This window comes from Fundulus heteroclitus, chromosome 21 (assembly GCF_011125445.2).
Source record: "Fundulus heteroclitus isolate FHET01 chromosome 21, MU-UCD_Fhet_4.1, whole genome shotgun sequence".
Classification (NCBI taxonomy): Eukaryota; Metazoa; Chordata; class Actinopteri; order Cyprinodontiformes; family Fundulidae; genus Fundulus; species Fundulus heteroclitus.
The window spans coordinates 27,675,433-27,694,457 of NC_046381.1; the positions used below are offsets into that span (position 1 = coordinate 27,675,433).

The 19,025-nt window shown below is 40.5% G+C and overlaps 1 protein-coding gene across 12 annotated transcripts in view; it reads right to left on the reverse strand.

Annotated features, from left to right (window-relative positions):
* The window catches only part of LOC105932148 (microtubule-associated protein 4), a 145,970-nt gene that overhangs the window by 15,838 nt on the left and 111,107 nt on the right, over positions 1 to 19,025 (reverse strand). For 9 of the 12 annotated variants that reach the window (XM_036125073.1, XM_036125078.1, XM_036125075.1 and 6 more), the window contains 6 exons: positions 11,862 to 12,997; positions 10,248 to 10,499; positions 8,241 to 8,421; positions 8,092 to 8,154; positions 3,769 to 4,073; positions 2,230 to 2,286 (listed from right to left, as the gene is read on the reverse strand). In XM_036125073.1, coding sequence (XP_035980966.1) covers positions 2,230 to 2,286; positions 3,769 to 4,073; positions 8,092 to 8,154; positions 8,241 to 8,421; positions 10,248 to 10,499; positions 11,862 to 12,997 — 1,994 coding nt within the window. The remainder of the gene's footprint in view (positions 1 to 2,229; positions 2,287 to 3,768; positions 4,074 to 8,091; positions 8,155 to 8,240; positions 8,422 to 10,247; positions 10,500 to 11,861; positions 12,998 to 19,025) is intronic. The other 3 variants (XM_036125079.1, XM_036125074.1, XM_036125081.1) reach the window with 2 other exon arrangements.

Genomic DNA, 19,025 nt, shown 5'->3' on the forward strand with positions numbered 1-19,025 from the left:
ACCATAAACTCTGGACCAGTTTCCGATAGAGAACGTTTGTTAGTAGAGCTGAAATCACTATTCTATTCTATTTGGACTCCATCTGAAGTTCCCCGTTGGAAAAACAAACAAACAAACAAACAAACAAACAAACAAAAATAGAACAAAACAAAAAAAACAAACAGAAGTTGGAATGTTGCCCTGAAAGGTTGGAGGTCACTGACCCACCTAAAGAAAGATATCAAATGTGTTGCAGGAATAAACAGTTATTCTGATGGTTTGTTCTATATGAACCCTGTAAGAGACATAATTGCACAGTAAGGCCGAACACATAAAATGGAAAACAAAAAAGTTTTGCTATTGGCTGAGGTTTAATTCAGACCTCTTCGTACGTTCTTCAATCACCTGGACTAGGAAGCCTGCATGATGTAAACCTTGCCATCTGTACCTGCCCATTATTGTTTGCTAGGAATCTATGGGAACCTCTGCCCAGATTTTTAAGTGCCGAAGGTGAAAATACAACTCCCATTCAACAGGTGGCGCCAAACATGAAGCAGATAAACTGAATGGAGAGTGAGATCGTGAGCAGAAGAAGAAATACAACAATTTTGCATGTTTGAAGAAACACAGCGGTGAGATCTGCTGTTTATTTGGAGCATTTTTCCCTCCAAGATCAAAAACTGCACTTTGAAACTTTTATTATTTCTCTTCAGCTCTTTTCTTCTTCTCTTCTCAGTAAAAGGTGTACAAACTACAATAATATCACCCCCTATAAGAATCATAGGGGGTTAAACTGGCTCAGAAATAATATAGATAATCTTGAATATGAGTCAGTGAGGTCCAAGTGGCTCAGAGTCAGACACAGAGAGGTATATTAAGGTCTGGTTAGCTTACGGTCATCTTAATAGCTAGCCTGATCCCTGAGCAAAATGGCTAGCATATGACAATAGTTTTTGACCTACAACTAGAATGGTGTGTGTACAACATAAGCATAAAAATAACACCATGCCATATGTTTTATGTTTGAAATACGAGTAAAGGCGCATAAGCAACCAGCAGACAGTGGAGAGGACAATGGTATGATCAAAATACCATGGTCAAAATGATCAACATTCTATTTCATCTGAATCACCTGTCTAGATTAAACAAAAAGTAAAGCATCTTGACAAATCATTGTGTTCTTATTTCTATATTCACTTTTTCTAGAATAGGTAACGTTTCTCCGCTCTGAAGTTATACAAAAGTATAAGTAGTATAAGTATAAGAAGTAAAAAAAGCTGTGTAGCGAATCTTTGATCCATATAAAAAGACTAGGTTCTTTTTGTGATCCACCTTTAGATTTTAGTGTTCCGCTTTCACTAAAGCATCTACTGCACTGAATAAAAAATAACAGGACTAAACTATAACCAAATCCATTGCCCTCTTTTGTCTTGGTGACCCTACAATGAGGATCATTTTCTAGAGTCATGATTGAGTTATGGTGCGTTCCATTTGTCTCGTCACTTGAATCTAACACGTTGCAGATTACATTACCTCTGCCGTTTTGTAGTCCAGTTTCCTACTTGTCAAACACTAAGAAAAAACATGGACGCTGAAACAGAAGCCATTATTACATGTACACATACAGTCAACCCGAGTCTCAGAATGAGATTAGATTTTATTTCAAAATCTTTGTCTTTTTTTATTAAATCAAGTTGAACTCTTTAACTAAACATGAAATGTTAAACAATAGGTGGTGATCTATTATTGCTGGTTTAGACAAACAATAACAATAAAGCAGTAGTAAGTGCTATTTTGTGCACATAAACAGCATGAAAAACATCGGGTCTTAAGAGCACTGAAAAGTAGTACATGTATGACTTACTAACTTTTACATAAGAGAACTGGTAAAAACTCAATGTTGCTGCGAGTAGCACCCATTATGAACACAGAAGTCTGGTATGTTCCTGTTGCACCGACTTTCTGTCTCGTAATTCTGATTTAGGGGCAATTCCAGTTGAAATTTCCAAATCGGAAGTTGGAGATTCCAACTAGAGTGGACAAATGGAACGCGTTATTAATGTGGAGAACTGAACAGCTTTAAATCCAAATTACTATCAAAATTTGACAGACTTAATTTCTCTAGCTAAAGCTTCTGACATAACGATTTGTGCCAAAAATAACGAAAGCGATGGATGGATGGATGGATGGATGTATGGATGTATGGAGATAAAGAAGTGCATGTTGGAGAGAATGGAGGGGGGGACTCACTTTGCCCTGGCTGCTTTCTTTGGAGGTGACGCCTCTTTTCTGAGAAGCAGAGGACACCTAGGAAGAGAAGCCCACCCCTGATCAATGAAAGCAATGTATAATAGCAAACCGAAAGAGGAGGCGGCCATCGTGCATGAAGTATGTGGATATCAATGGATAATGGATTAAAAGAGTGACAGGAAACAAGGGGACATTGGGAAACCAGAGCAAAAACACAGTATAAAAATGAAGGACGATATTTCTAAAAAGTCCAAATGTGGAGAGAAATATTAGTACCAGGTCCAGATGGAAAAATGAGTGAAGTAGTAAAATGTCTTTCTTGGTTTGTTCCAAATTTGTTAAGGAATAGCCACATTAGGGTGAAATATCCCCTAGGATTGATAGATGTTGCAGTACAATTTATGGTCAAACTAGGGGTATTGCAAAACTGCTCTTATGAGGTAAAGAACCAACATAGGAAGTTGGGAATGAGCCAACATGTGGAATTTGTTCATGAAACAAGCAAAATGTTGTATGGGTAACCTAAGGTCAGGTTTTGGTGCACCTCTACAAGGTCTCCAGATGGTGGCTCATGTGTGCAAAGCAGTGCATTAAGAACAACAAGCAGAGAACGCATTATCAGCAGGCTTCCAGGGACTCGTGCCGTGTCCGTGACTCTTGTTTTCAAGTGTGATGTGTCAAAGCCTTTATACAGAGTGGTTATGGTAGTTAGTTCACATGCAAGAGACAGGATTAGAGGTGAGAAAATGATGAAGAACATGACTGAAACCAAGAAAAGTAAGATTTCCACATCTACTGGGTGCCGGTCATTTCAGCCCTTCACTATTGATACTATTAGTTTTGATTGTTTCGTACCAAAAGTTTTCATCTGTGGCAGGAGGTTTCATACGACTTGTACCAGCCAGGGGGATATTTCATACCTACATAAATAACCAAGGTTTAAATTAGTTTCTGTATGCTACTTGTGATATAATGTATGGAAATTTGACTCACTGAGATGTGATAGTTTGATCAGGCTAGCAAGGCAACAGTGCTAACAATCACTCTACCACCCTGTCTCGTCAGGTCATGTACATTTAGATCTATAATCTTTCTGTTAATAGAGTGATACTGGGAAACTGGGATTTGTACGCAAAACATAATCATACAGTGAACACCTTATAATGGCCTACGATTATATTTGTATCATTTTAACTATTCAGCTTTATGAATCATGAAAATGGTCATCTACAAAGAAAAATAACCGGATACAAAATGGTTTTAGTAGACATGTAAGAAATGGTTTGTTCCAAATGGTCCGAAATGGAAGTGGAAGGGACAAAATGTCAGCACACAGGTATGAAGAGAGGTACTAACTGACGAAGGGGTGAATTGACCCAGAGCCAACATGTTTAGAACTGGTCGCCCATGACACCTTTACTCCAAGAATAGAGTATGAGAAAGAATAAAAGCCAAGACCTTGCAGTGTGAGAACATTTCCAGTTAGTTAAGGGCTGTTAAGAATCAGACGTTGCCTGCTGGGACCACAGGAAGTCCTACCTTCCCGCCACCAGGCTGGTGCTTTATGTTGTCAGTAGAGCCGATCTTTGAGCGGACATTGCGGATGTCGGGGGCCGGCGCTGTGCCTGGTCGGGCTGTGGGCCTCGTGGTGGTGCTTGTTGTGGTAGATGTGGCTGATGTAGTGGGTCGAGAGGTACGGGGCACAGAGGGCTTCTTTTCTGGTGCCGTGGTGGAGGACAGCGTAGCTGGTTTGGCTGCTGTTGTTGTTCGAGTGCGAGACGCAGCGGTGGTAGAAGTCGTGCTCTTTGAGGTGGTGGTAGTGGTCTTGGGCCTGGTAGAGTCAGCTGAAGAAAAAGCATACAGAGCTTTAAAAAGTCTCTCACTAAAATAAATATTTTGCATTTTTCTACCATTTCAGTTAGGACTAAGAAACGATCAAAATACAAACAGCTCTTTTTGTGGCTCTGAAATTGTTTTTAAAGATTTAAAATTAAATTCTGAGACAAGGATGCTGACATAAAAAATGTATTTGCATTAAATGAGACATCTCATCCAAAATCCACTTTTATAGCCCCTTGGAGTCTCTAGGAGAGCAGAGAATGTGAATGTAGTATGTCCAGGTGCTGCGTAGATATCTTTATATTCTGTTTGGGTCCTACTTTTCAAGCCGTTCAGTCTTCACTATTCTCTATTACATCTTATACACAACTATCACAGGATTTGCTGCAAAGCTGCAAAACAAGCTCCTGCTTCCAATTTCGTGAATCTGCGATTTTTATTTTCTGCTGTGATTTTGTAGTCCAAGCTGAAGGATGCTGAAGTTACAAGTGGATAACAAAAAATGTTCGGTTGTTGGGTGTATTAACCCACACAATTCATTACAACGTCCCCCAGCATACTATAAAAATGGCTGCACGCTGTGGAGTAGAATGCTCTGCAACCTGGAGAGGGGCAGGTGTGAAGTGCCTCCTATGCATTTAAAGAGACGGCACCAAAATAAGTTGCTCTCAGACAAACCTCAGAACAGGCTTGTTTTGAGGGCCTGAGGAGCTAAATTAAAGAGGAATTCAGACCAAAGCATTACAGTTCCACTTCATACTGACCACAACTAAATGATTTAAATGTGAAAAGGAAGATGTTAAAATCATGATATGTCCCCTTTAAGGTTGCTGACCCCAGGAAATGGTGAATTTAATTTGAACAATGATGTAAAAATTCCCAGCTTGAGAAAGAAACTGGACTGTGCTCAGAAGTTGTGATTTCTTATAGAAGTCAGCAGAACTAGCCCCTCGCCATAACGTCAAAAGCCAAACTGGCTGCCTTTTGCCAGCTGAACATGTTAGCAGTGAAACAGCATAAAACATAAAAACAATGTGTGCTGCCAATAGTTATTAGCCCAGTCAGCCACACACAGAGCAGAATCCTCTGACTTTTCTGACCAACATCTCCTCATGGAGACGAGACTAGGTGTGTCAGCAAAGGTATTTTGTCGTTTATGCTGTGCGTCCCCATTGGATGCGGCTTTTTGGGAGATCGTAAAGGTGGACCACGTTTACTGGAGAGATGGAGGCAGCTTGTTACAGTTTATGTAGGTCTGTAACAGTAAAACACGTGCACAGACCAGCTGGCTGTAAAGCTCAGCTAATGGGGTCCCAACACTAAAACAAAGTGAAAACAAAACGCCACATTTTTAGATAAAAAAAAAACAAAACCTTTAACATTTTCCTTCTTCACAGTTATATCTTACTTTTTGTTGGCCGTAACATAAAATCACAATAAAATGAACTGAGGTTGGCGGCTGCATTGAGAAAATGTGAAAAAGATCAAGGGATGTAACATATTTTTTTCTAATTAATATGTAATGTTATAAAATTTACAGCTCTGATTAAATTCTGCTTTTTGGTTTTATGCTTAATGAATCCCTGTCTGGTTTGAACGGCCACATCTAAGCATCTCACTACTGGGTGGTGGCAAGAAAAACTAAACTTTTAAAAATGTCAAGCAATCCTTATAGCACCTTACAGAAATGCCTCCTGGCAGTTCAGCCATTTAAGTCAGTGAAAATAAGCAAATGACAAACCTTTATTAAAATTTGAATTTAAAAGTCCATGTAAAGAAATGGTTTAACACGTTTTATAAATGTGTAGACAAACTAAAGGAAGTGAACATTATGTTAAATGAGATCATAGAAACAGTCAAAAATAGCTTTGTGGGGAAAAAACTCTAAATTTAAAAACACAAATCAACAGTAATAAGAGAAGGATTTCTTAAAGAACCTCAAAGCACTTCTTAAGATTTCCTGCTTAATCCGAAGGCGGCCAGCTAACTGCTAAATCAAAGCGTAATTGTCAAAGTCGTATCAGAAGCACAGCACCACATGGAGAGAATTACAGTAGGAATGGCTTTCTCTGTCTCTCAACCCTGGCAGGTATATGAAAAAAGAGATAGACTATGAAATGAAAAAAGAAGCCAGCCAAACACAACATGAAAAGCAAACAGGACACAAAAAGAAGCAGAAGGATGTTGGGTTCACCGCTATTAAAGGAAAACATTCAGATAGAGGACACTTTGACTTGAAAATCTTCTCCTGCTGGGGTAAAGCCGACTTAACATAATATCTTTGACTTCAGCACGCAGAGGCAAGATGCACCGAGGCAGTGACTTTGTGCCAAGGAAAATCTGTCATCCATATTTATTTGCACCCTCTGTCAGCTATTTCTTCACAGTGCTGAGCCATGCTGAATCACACGGTGAGCTGTCAATCCTCCATGAAAAGCTTTGGGAATATCTCTGACTCTTTTCAGGGCATCTTTAATTGAGGAAATCCTCCCCCTTGCTTTGATGGAGCTTAAGAGTAATTTGACTTTCTATATAGGAACCCTGGCAGATTAGACAAGTTGAGGCTGCATCAGCGAGAGCTGCAAACTCCTGTCAACAGCGAGCAGTTGGTAATCCACAGGCTGCTGTTCCGAAGGTTTTAAAGTCTACCGAGCTTTTGAGCAACAAAGTCTTTCTCCACTGGAGCCTGGACAGCAGAGTCAGTTCCTCTCCTGCTGACAGTCCCTCTGCTGCCGGAATGTGAACTGATCTGTCAGCAGAAGGAATGGAGCTCTAAGGCAAGGCACGGTTATTTGATTCGCAAGATCTATTGTTTTAAAAGAAGCAGAGGCCAATTGAAGGACTTGCAGAGATGTTTGACAATAAAACAAAAATCCAAAAAATATCAAAAAAGGATAAAGCTTTTATGTGTCCCTTCTTGACAGAAATAATTTCATTCTGGCATCTTTTAGGATGGCAGTAAACTGATTTATCCCTGAGATGCACAACGTTAAGAGCTATAACTATAAAGAAAGACAAAATGAAACCGTGTCACATGTGAACCTTTAGGAACAGACTTTTTGGGGGAGTATTAAAGAGGTAAAATTAATCATATGAGAAATAAAAGTCCTAGGTCAATAAAGTAAAAAAAACAAACAAAGACAAAGGTGATAATGTTATGATAAAAACGTCATATTATGAGAATTAACGGGGAACATTTCCAGAATAGTCACAGTTTGCAGAATTATTTCACTCCTGGAGTAATATGACCAGGTTAGAATATTTTAAATATTTTTATTCTTTAGGAGAATAAATTCAGGAGAATGAAGCTAAAGGGATATGAAAATAAACTTGTAATATTACAAAAACAAAATTACTATGAATACAAAGTATTTTCAGAGATTAAAGTCCCTCTGATACTGTTTAAGTGACTGAGTAACTGCAGATTTGCCACATTTAAGATGGCGGACGCTCTGACGCATCGCACCATAGGCAGAACCCGCCCAACGACGCGTCTACGGATATAATGTCTATGTCTATGGGAGCAGTTCCAGACTCAGTTCACTTTATAGCACAGCAAAAGCCAGTTTGGCTGGCCAGGCAAACTACACCCCACTACACGTAGAAGTAGAAAACACGGTTGTTTCCAACATTTTAAAGCGTCTGACTACGGGCCAAATCACAAACGTATATTTATATATTTACGAACCTCCGCCGGAAGGAGCGCTTGCTCGTCTGCCATATTTTTCGCACAGGGCTTTCCCTATAGTTAGTAATTTTTCTAGGTGCTTAGAGTGAAACTTTTAGCTGTGTGGAGGGGCGTGGTGGCCAAAATGACGTAATATGACCGCGCGGACCTCATGGATGCATAAAGCATAAAATAAATTTGAACAAGCCTTCACACATAAAAGGTTGATGCATCACTGATAAAATAAGACCCTTTATTTTGTTTATGCATCACTACATATATTCAACATGTAGGAAATCGATGGTGCCAATTGTTTTTTTTTCCTGATGCAACATAATTGAACTGGTTAATGATACCTGTTGAAGTCCTAACAGTGATGGGCTTCTTCTCTTCTCCCGGCTTGCTGTCTGTTTTAGAGGCTGAAACAGACATTGTGAGAACATATGTAAAGGAAGCCATGAGAAACAAGTCAGTGTGTATGTTAGGTGATCAAACCTGCACATACCCAAAGGCTTTTTGGTTGCAGCATTAGCAGTTGTGCGAGTGGCCGTGGCTGTGCGCACCGATGAAGCGGTTTTGTTGGCTGTGGCGCTGGCCGTCCCGTTTTTGGTAGCAGGGCCGGACGCAGTTTGGCTCGTGGTGGCGCTGCTGGCCTTTGACAGCAGGGGGCGCTTCTCTGTGTTGGCCTGTGAAGGGAGAAAGAAGAGCAGAGAAACGGTCAGCTCTGATGGATGAAAAAGCCTGCAGGAAATGAACACAATAAGCTGCAGCTTTACTCTGCGATACACTGACCCCTGCTTCTCCTGATGATAGGAGTTCATGTATCTGTTGACTGAATTCTGGGGAAAATTTGGGTCAGATTTTTTAACTGTTGATCCTTAACAAAAAAAAAAAAAAACACTTACAAGGTGGCATTCACAATCATCATGAACACAAATGCATCCCTTTTCAAATCCAGGGATTTCACTTCATCAGGAAAGAGGATTTCATTGTGTTAAACATGACTGCATCACCATGTATTCCCTCTGGATGATGCCACGCTCCAAATACAGCTGGGCCATCCTGCAACAGAATGCCCATCCTGAACTGATTCACCCAGCACCCTAGGGTGCTGAGGGGCTAAATAAAGGCTGACTGTGCCCGGGTTACAGTGTCATGCTGGCTGCATTTAAGAAGGTCTCCAAAAGAGGGGGGCAGAGAGGTGGATTTAAGGACACATCATGAGCCAGATATAACCGAACCTACAATACCAAGTGAAGATGCTATTCATGCATGCATGTTTTTGAATGATGTAAGGAATTTCCAATGTTAATAGGAAAACATTAAAAATAAAATCCTATATATTATGGTCAGGGACTGCCAGGCTCATGTTTAGGCAGGTTGGATTGTCAACAACAGGACGATGATACAAAAACTGTTCCACAGCCTTTAATCTGCAGTTGTTCCTTGATGTAGCTAAACAACAGTTATTAATGTCACATCACACTGTATAATCAGTAGACTATCCATGGTTCTATGGAGCCTGGGCAAATAATTAGGATGTTAAAAGAAAACCACTTGTGGTTTTATATTTTTTCCCAATTGAAAAAAAAGGTAGTGTGGCATGTATTTAGCCAGCCCGTTTTACTGATACTCCTACATAAAACCCAACGCCTTAGTAAACTGAGTCTGTGTGTGCAAGTTGATCCCAATACTCATACAGTAAAAATGAACATTACTGAACAAACATCATGATCACACCCCTCCAAAAAAAATACTGCCAAGGAGATCCTTTATTTCTGCAGGGATGCCAAAGCGGTTCAGAGTTGATGTAAAAGTGGATGGAGCTAAATGCAGAGCTATCGTGGAAGAAAGCCAGAGGCTGCAAAACTAGACCAGTGGCCAGGAGGAGAGCAGCCATCAGACCTACAATGGAAAGTTTGGACCAAAGCATGGTCATGTGTTACAATGGCCTGGTCAAAGTGCAGCTCAAGCCCTTAAGAGCCAAGGTCCTGTTTGTTTTAGATGTGTTTGTACAAAAAAAGTGATTTAAAAACTTGAATCACCTCCTGAGGAAAAATTAGCAGGTTCTACGGGAGTCTCCAAAGGAAGAGTTCATTTGGTGATGGAATGCTGAACCAGGAAAACATCTAATACACGCAGGACAGCGGCTCTTGAGAAGTGGAGTTGGTGCAGAATGCAAAGGCATGCCTCGGCTTTTAGATGTCTTTTAAAAAAAAAAAATTTTAAACCTGAAAAATTTAGTAAACTTTTAAGAGGTATAAATACTTTCTTTAAATGGGCTGACAGACCAGATGGCAAATGTTACTTATGACTGATCTTTTTTCAGCAGTTCAGCTTAAAGCTGTGACATTAGCTCATGTCTTCAGGTAGTGAACATTGTGCATAAAGATATGTATTTAAGCTTTATTCTGTGTGAACTGAACTCAGTCCTGCAAAGAGCTCACAAGCTTCACACTTTTTCTCTTAAACCTTCACCTTCCACAGCCCCTGGCAGACGGTCAACACTCACCTTGGGCTTAACTTCGCGTGTGCCTGTGGAGGAGGGCAGGGACGATGGGCGACTAGTGGAACTGGCAGGGGGCCGCTTAGGCCCTGCCGCGGTTGTGGAAGCTGGCTTGAGTGTAGCGTTTTTTTTGTCTGTGGTGCTGCTGGTGGTGGCGCTTGTGGGGCGCTTGGTGGGGCTTGTGGCGGAACCGCCGGCAGGAGCCGTGCTTGGCCGCATTTTGATGGCGCCTACTGGTTTGGTGGCCCCTGCGGCAGGCTGCAGCATCAAACCAGCACCAGTGTTGTTGATGGAAGGCAAAATAAAGGGGAGAAGCAAACAGAAAAAAATAAAACAGAAAATCATAGAAAATGGCAGTGGGACTAAGCTGTGCAAGCAGCAACTGAAGAACAATCAAAATAGCATGCCGTAAAAAAAAAAAAAGAATTCTTAAAAAGATGGCAGTGTAAAATAAGAAAAATAAAACTGGCTGATGACCTGAGTTAAGAACTAAACATCTAACATTGTTTTCCAGTCACAAACCCTCCTTGCCTACATGCTAACAGGTTGTGCAAAGAACAACGCTCTTCGGTGAGGACATTGTTGTTGGGTGAAGAAGACTCAGCTATTTTCAGGATCAGTGAGGTGGTCAGAGGAAGGGCAAAAGCAGGTTTCACGAAGGCTGAAATCTGAAATTGTGATTGCAAAAAAAAAAAAATCACTATTTCAAAGGTCGGCTTGGATGTAGCTTTTGATGGGAATTTATATAGTTATGATCCATGCATGCACATTCTGGATGCCAGTAATATACCTTATGGAGTAAGAAAGCTGTCAAAAAGAACAATTCATATTTACATTTATGTCAATAAAAATACAAAATTCTAAAACATATTGTGAGGATTGGTTTTATTCGTGTCCACAGCAGTGAAGACTTGTAATCGTAGAAATTAGTTTTATTTACGAGACTTTGGACTCGCATCTTTCAGATTCGTACTTGCATTAAAACAATTCTAACTCACATTTTTTTTAGACTGACATTTATGACAGCAGAAGTTTACATACAGTATTTTTATGACAGAAAATACCAAAATGAATTGTTAGAATATGCCTATTTGACAGCTTTCTTACTCCATAATATCTGCCCTGCTAGATGGGCTTTTAAGGTACTCAACAGCCACACCACGTGTATTTTTTGTAGTGGCTGTGATGCTAAAGTTCATAAAAATGGAGGGGACACTGTGGGAGAAAGGAAGAACTGGAAAAAGGTGGTTTAAACATTACAGATATTGTCGTCTGTTTTTTCGGCTCAAGTATTGCAATTCCAAACGATGAAGATAGGGGCTGCTCTGTCACCTTTGGGCTGTTTTTCAGAAAGCAATTGTTTTAGTTCACTTTAAATATTGTAATTCTAAATCAGTTCAATTTGTTGTGATTATAGCAAAGAAACATTCTGGTATTTGTAGTTTTTAGAGACACCTGATTAACATTGTGTGATAGTGTGAATAAACGACAGCTCTCTGTACAGCTTTGTCCGCTGACGCCATAGAATATGTTTCCTGAAAGCGCAACAGTGACTCTTCCTGTTGGTTTATGAGACGCTAACGTTAGCTATTAATCCCCTCAGCATCGGATAAGTCCTACCTTGCTTCTTCCACTGGTGAGGTCCTTGCTTGCTGTTGAGCTGCCTCCGTTGGTTGCAGCCTTCACAGGTCTTTTGGCCTTGTCTCCGTCTCCTTTGACAGCATTTTCCTTCTTGCCGTCTTTCTTCTCTGCCGTCTTTTTATCCTGCTTCTCCTCCTTTTCTGTCTTCTGTGCTTCTTTTACAGCAGGCTTCCCCAGAGCCTTGGCTGCCCCATCCTGTTTCTCCGTCTTCTTGGCTTCGCCCGCGTCGGCCTTTTCCTTCTCTGCTGCCGCTTCAGGTTTCACCTCCACGCTGGCCTTCGTCTCCATCTTGTCATCAGTGGGGTCAGGCTTGATGGGTGCTGGCTGTTCCTCTGAAGGCGTTTCCACTTTGTGCAACTCCTTGTCATCCTTTACCTCTGCTTTTTCTGCCGTTTCACACGTTTTATTTTCTGCCTTTTCTTCCACTTTAGAAGCCTGGTCTTTATCCAGCTTTTCCACATGTTCCACTTTCTCATCGAGTTTATCCTCCGCTTTCTTCTCCTCCGTTTTGGACTTCTCGCTTTCATCCACCTTTTCAGCTTTTTCACTGGGTTTGCTCTCCGCTTTCTTCTCTTCCACTTTAGACTTCTCACTTTCATCCACCTTTTCTGTTTTCTCATTGTGTTTGTTCTCCATGTTCTGTTCCTCTTTAGATTTCTCATCATTGTTGGTCTTCTCCACATTGTCAGCCATGTTCTGCACCTTGTCGATCATCTCCACCTTCTCTGGCTTTTCCACTTTGACAGGGGATTCTTCTACTTTGGGTGCTTTGTCCTCCTTTTCTTCCTTCTGCTGAACACTTTCCACTTTCTGCATCTTCTCTTTTGCCTCCTCCGTTTCCTTTTGTTCCTCCACCTTTTCCACCTGCTTCTCCGTCTCCTTCGTTTTGTCTGCTTGTTTTTCTTCTCCAGCCTTTTCTTCCTCCTGATCTTTTCCTTTCTCCTTGCTCTTTTCTACCTCGTTCGCCACTCTGACCAGACTTTCATTAGTTGTGAATTCAACCTTCACGCTCCCGTGCTCAGCTTTGTTCAGGACATCAAATGGCTCCACCTTCTTCACCTCATCCTCCTGTTTGTCTTCCTTCTTCTCTGCCGTCTCTGTCTTGTCAGATTTAACTGCAAATTAAGGAAAGGGAAATGACATTTTTAAAGGGTAGAGCCACGTAACCTTAAAATCTTGAAAGCATAAAAGTAATTAAACAACAAACAGCCTTTTATTGTCCAGAGATATGGAACCAAATTAAAGATTTGCCTCAAGCATAAGAGCTAGTCAAGCTGAAGGATGAGGACCCAACACAGATCACGCTACGATGACCAAAGATCCAGCAGCTCTAGCTGAGTCGATTGTGGTCGTTTGTGAGAATGACGCTTTCAGGTAAGAAATCATCTTTTGTTCAGTGGGACTTATCCAATAACCGACGGCTCCACACATTCATTCTGCACAATAACGATAACTAGCTGATGCAGAGGGGGCATTTTTCCTCGTGTCTCAGTGTCCGAGCTAAATCAACAGATTGTTCATTGATATTCAGACTTTTTTCCCCAACCACACATGTAGCACCAGGCTAAAGTAACTCAAAGGCCAAATGATGCCGTTTTGAGGAAACTAACTGTAGACGGACATTAAATTTGAATCTAATGTAAGACAGATGACTATCTTTCACACAGTCATAGCCCAGATCAATAATTCGAACCTCCTGGTGACACGGTTGTTGGGAGAATTAGGAGGTCTGGTGCAAAAATGTGTGCACAAGACGAGGATTGTCTGAACTAAAGCAGAAACGATGTCTACCTGAAAGCACACAAAAATTTGGCATTTTGCTCCAACTTGATGTCCACCAAGTACAGCAAACTAACAAAAACAATTTATGCAACAATCAATCGCTTGGTTCTCTTTCCTGTAAAGAAAATCTGAGATGATTGAATATAAACTAAAAAAACTGGTTCTGCTGAAAAATGTATTTCCCAAATTAGATGGACGATTGAAGTAGGACTATGCTGCAGCCGCCAGCTTTGGTTTGTATCTCATCACTACGTCGCACTTGTTCAGCAATCCTTAATTTTTCTTCTCATGGTTGCCTTTCAGAATAACTAAATCATCTTTTATTGACCAGGATAGAGTTTTGAGCAAGAAGAGTGCTAGAGATGCCGTATCGGTTGAACACGTGTGAACATATACGATAACTGACTTTGAAGGCCTTATAATTAAATTATTTTCCTCTTTTCTTCTGAGTAACACACACACCAGAGCATTGCTACCCCTAGAGGCTGGAGTGAAAACTGCACATTTTCAAGCAGAACGTTTTGGGTCAGCTAAGCTAAAAAAAGAGGATGAATTGTCCACAAAGTCCAAGTTACTCACATTCATCAACTTGGACAGATATGTCAATACCTTAAAATCAGAATCAAAATGAGAGTATAAATAATCAGAAAAGGGCCAATACAAAGAGAGGGCTGGTCTTCAATGCTTGTGGTTGAGAGTCAGAGCAAATATTAATAATCAGATATATAAAGACAGTTGTGAAGAAGAAAAAAAAAGATGAAACGGGAAGCAAAGGGGAAAAACAGAACAATTATCAATGGGATGTTTTTTAGGCTAGATAAGATGTTTGATTGGGGAAAATGAGATCAAATCACAGCCTGAAAGTTCCTTCTTTTGTCTGTGCCCTTGCTCTCCATTCAACAGAACTGGGGTTTTGTGGCCTAAGCTGAGGATGAAGTGGCCAAAACACCAAACTGTGACATTTAACCCGTCAATGAGAACACAAACCACGATCACCAAAGGAAATGAAATGCGCGGGACAGGAGAAAGCCTTCACTTTCTGTGCCGTAAACATGCAGGCACTCAGGAGATCAACCTGATCTTCTAATTAGGGCAGAAACCCGATCAGTGGCACAGCTGTGGAAAGCCTGCAGAAATGGCTTCATTAAAGCTTCCAGCAGGAGGTGTCCCCCAGGCTCCCCCAGGCTACATTACTGCCTCTCACACTGCTTCCAGGGCATCTCATTTCATCAAAACCTCATTTCTACATGTTCTTCCTTCATGTCATCTCACCCCCCATCCAATAACATTTCTACCTGTTGGCAATGACCCTTTTTCATTTATTAAGTCACTTCTGCTTCTCAGTAATCTGAACAGGAATGTCTCGCTAAACGTGGTCTGTCATTGGCCAGTTTCATGCAAAAAAAATCTGCTGAGTAGAGAGGATGCAAAGAGACATGCATAAAGATGTCGTGAACAAAGCAGAAGAGGCAACTAAGAGATATGGGCTGGTGATGGTTCTGGGCTAGTAGCATTCAGCAGGGTAACATTCCCAGCTCCTATAAGCATTGCTCTGAAGGTTCCCTCTGCAGCTGAGATATAGAAGACCCACTACAACACAGCAGACAAGCCTCCATATTTGGCAAAGAGCAGCAGAGAACAATGAGCAGCTGGGGCCAATTCATTTGAAGGTTTCATTAGCATAATGAGAACACTTAGCGCTCATTTAGGGCCGTTACGGCTTACACTCTCCTGTAGAGCACCGCTTCCACTCAGTGTTCTTGTTGTGTCACGTTCAAATATGCAAACTCTGCTCTTCTATTTGAACTCTGCTTAAGGCTGTCTGAGAAAAAGGCGTGGCTGGGAACTTGGAAATGTATGCTGATCTCTTATGACGTGCTGTGTGACACGGTTTCATCATGATGCACAGCTAACTGTTTTATGTGCAAATCAAGGAAGTGAGACATTTTAATGTCATTAGTGAGTTATTGCAATTACAAGAGTTGAAGCTAAAACTGTAGAAGCATTCAAATGGTGCTTTTTCCACCTTAATTAGCAGATGATTACTCTGAGCAACTCATACATTAATACTGATCCCTCCCCGCAGTGTACATGTCATGCATGTAAGAGCAGACCAAAGGTCTTGCCTTATTATTCAAATATGTAGTGAGATAAGATCTTGGTAAGTGTAAAGCGCACTGCATATTAGATGTTCCCATGTTATTTTTCCCCAAGTCCAGGTTAAGTCTTTAATGACTGAATTAAACTTTTTCTCATCAAATTAACTTCTTTGCTCTCGAGGGGCTGGAGAGTTCTTAATTATAGTTGGATGAGTTTTAATAATATCCTGCTAGATGAGAACAAAATGAGCAAGATGCTGTGTGGTAAGTCCAGGGCAGGGAAATTTAAACATCTGAATAAAAAGCAGTGCTTTTGTTTTGATAAGCAGGAAGTGTATTTACAATGATGCAGCTCGCTTCAGAGCAAGAGAAGCAATAAGGATGAAAAGAGCTTAAAAAGCTTATTTTATTCTGGAACAGCCCAGAAGCCAAGTCATACATCGTTCAGTTGGAAATGTCCATGTTGTTATCATTACGGAGCTAGAGTTAACACCAACAGTTTGTTAGTCATTAACAATCCAAGGTCCAGGAACATCAATGGCTAATGTTTCTAGATGTTTTCACAAAGAAAAACATCCACTTGGGGTGCATTGCCTGACAGAGCTGCAGTCTGGGGTTTTCTTACACGCTCGATTTCACTATATAGTACATCAGAATTTTTTTTTAGATAGGATTCGAGTCCATCACCACGAGTCAAAGTGTGTCAAGTCAGTGTTTTTGCAACTTAAGCATGACCAGAGCCCAAATCTAAACCTCAAGTTATTATCTGCCACACCTTAATGGCATATGATGCATCTCCAAAGACAACGTAATTGTTTTATCATATGACCCACCGTTAGTATCAGGTTGATGGCTAACACTTCAAGTTGTGGTGGCCAAAAATCCTTTTGGCCAAGAAGCCCTGTGATTCCTCCTTAGGTTGTGAATAACAATGAAGTAGAAAAAAGAGTAAGGATGTACCAATTCAATCCCGGGTTTTGGAACTTTTAAATGATTGCTATTGGACTCAGTAATGAAACACTGGTCTTGATACCTGTTGTAGGTCTGTGGTGATTCTGTTGGCCATACGCCCAGTGAGCCATAGGATCTCATTTTGCACAATGTAGAAAAATATACTAGCCTATTTTTCAGCGTACATATTTTCTCCCCTCCAGGTTTGTACGAACAGCCACAGCAATTAAATGCAAAATGTATACATTTTATTAAGATCAATAGCACATGACTTTAGTAAACTGCTCTGGAAATAAACAATATCAGTAAAAGCAAAAGATGTCTTTACTGAAAACTAGGGATGCACTGATATGAAAGTTGGGGCTGATTTCGATATCCAATATTAATATCGCAGTCACGTCCGATTGCCAATATATACCGATGTGTGCGTGTGTATGTGTACACACATTTTCGTGTCTGATGGTCAAATTTAGTAAAATTTTCTACCAACTGAAAATTACGCAAACTGAATTTTGTGGGTTACAAGTCTCGACTTGTTTCTTTCGACACCGTGAAAAATTATCACACTGCTGACATTGCATCTCTGCTTCATTTAAAAACACCACAATCCTGGGTGTTATGCATCACTGTCGCTCTCACATGACTGAATAAAATCCGCAAGACCAGCCCCATCCCCTCCCCCTCTTGAAACACTGACACAAAGCACAACTAGATGTAAATAAACATTGTTTTTTTTTGTTTTTTTTTTATATCGGGTCAGTTTTACTTATCGGACCGATACCAATATGATAAAAAAAAAATGACTGACATCGGATGCCGATTTTAATGCAAATATATTGTGTATTCCTGCCCAAAACTGTAACTACAGGAGTTGAGGCAGATTTTCATCAGAAACAAATTACAAATATTTACTCGTGTTTTCGATGATTGTGAAATGTTAGAACTAGTAGCTTCCCAAACAGAGTTAAACATATGCTGGCGTCGCAGATTAAGGCTTTTCCAGGAACTTCAACTGACACAAAAAAAGCAAGAAAATAAGCTGCTTTGACATTCCTCATCAGTCCATCTTCCCAGTTAGATCATCACTCTATACAACGGCTCTCTTCCCTGGTGTTAATGACGGCCCACGCATATGATAGTAATACCGCTGTTTGTCTAACGGCAGTTGTTCAATACAGTGCATTGAAATACACAACACACGCCCTATCAAATGCTTTTCAAGTTCTCTACAAGGCATCCTGTGTGTGTCTGGTAACCTTCACTGTTTTGACTGACATTCAGACATTCATTGCACCTGCTCAATAGTACTAACACTTTATCACCTTTGTCGTCTGGTGGCTGTTCTGGACATAGCAGCTTTTATTCATTGCAAGCTAAAGTATTTGTATTTGGGTAATTTTGATATTTATTCACCTTAAAATTATTTCATCTTTACAAACCACTCACCCAATTTATCCACGTTTGGTGTGATACTTCATCTAATCATCATCATCATCATCATCAGGAAATTGTTACATATCACTTCATTCAGGTGTTCTCCTAATGCCCGTCAATGGCCTCTACAAATTTCTTGTTTTCCAGATCTTTTCACCAATTCCTTAGACACGCAGCAAAGACCGAGCTCCTACTACATATCAAAGTTTTGATTTTGTTGGATCACAGAAGCCACAACAGACTAACTCACATCAGCAGCCACAGACAATGACCTTGCAAAGAATACACGCAGATGAGTACAACTCAAAAAGCCTCAAGCCAGATAACTGACTTCTGCTTAAACTTTATAGAAGTAGAAAAATAAATAATGCACTTTTAGACCTCAAGTGGTAAAGCTGGTAGCCTCTGCCAGACTCAGCTTTGTGCCTGGTCAGGAAAACAACCTCAGCATGGCAGCAAAAGAGAAGGGGAGACAAAATGATGCATGCAAAAATGATGAGACATAGACGTGAACACTAGATTGAAATGTTCCTCACATTTTCTCAAAGTGAGGAACTCCTTTCTAAATTGCACAGTTTTAATTTGATGTGACCGTGATCTGCTTGTAGCTATTCTGATCACCCTGCATTCATCAGGAATATGAGGATCACTCAGGGTAACAGAAAGAGGTATAAGGCAAGTAGTGGAAAGATCTGGAAAAACAGTAGTTTGGACAAATGGTCTTGGTGAGGAAACGATCATAATGAGCTATCCTGAACCTGAATCCAAGTGTGGCCTACAGCCAATGCCAAGAAACTGACTTGTTGAGTAATATTCACTGAGCAGTTATTATGTTTGTTCAGTTTGTACAAACCAGTGACTAAAACACCACGTGTGA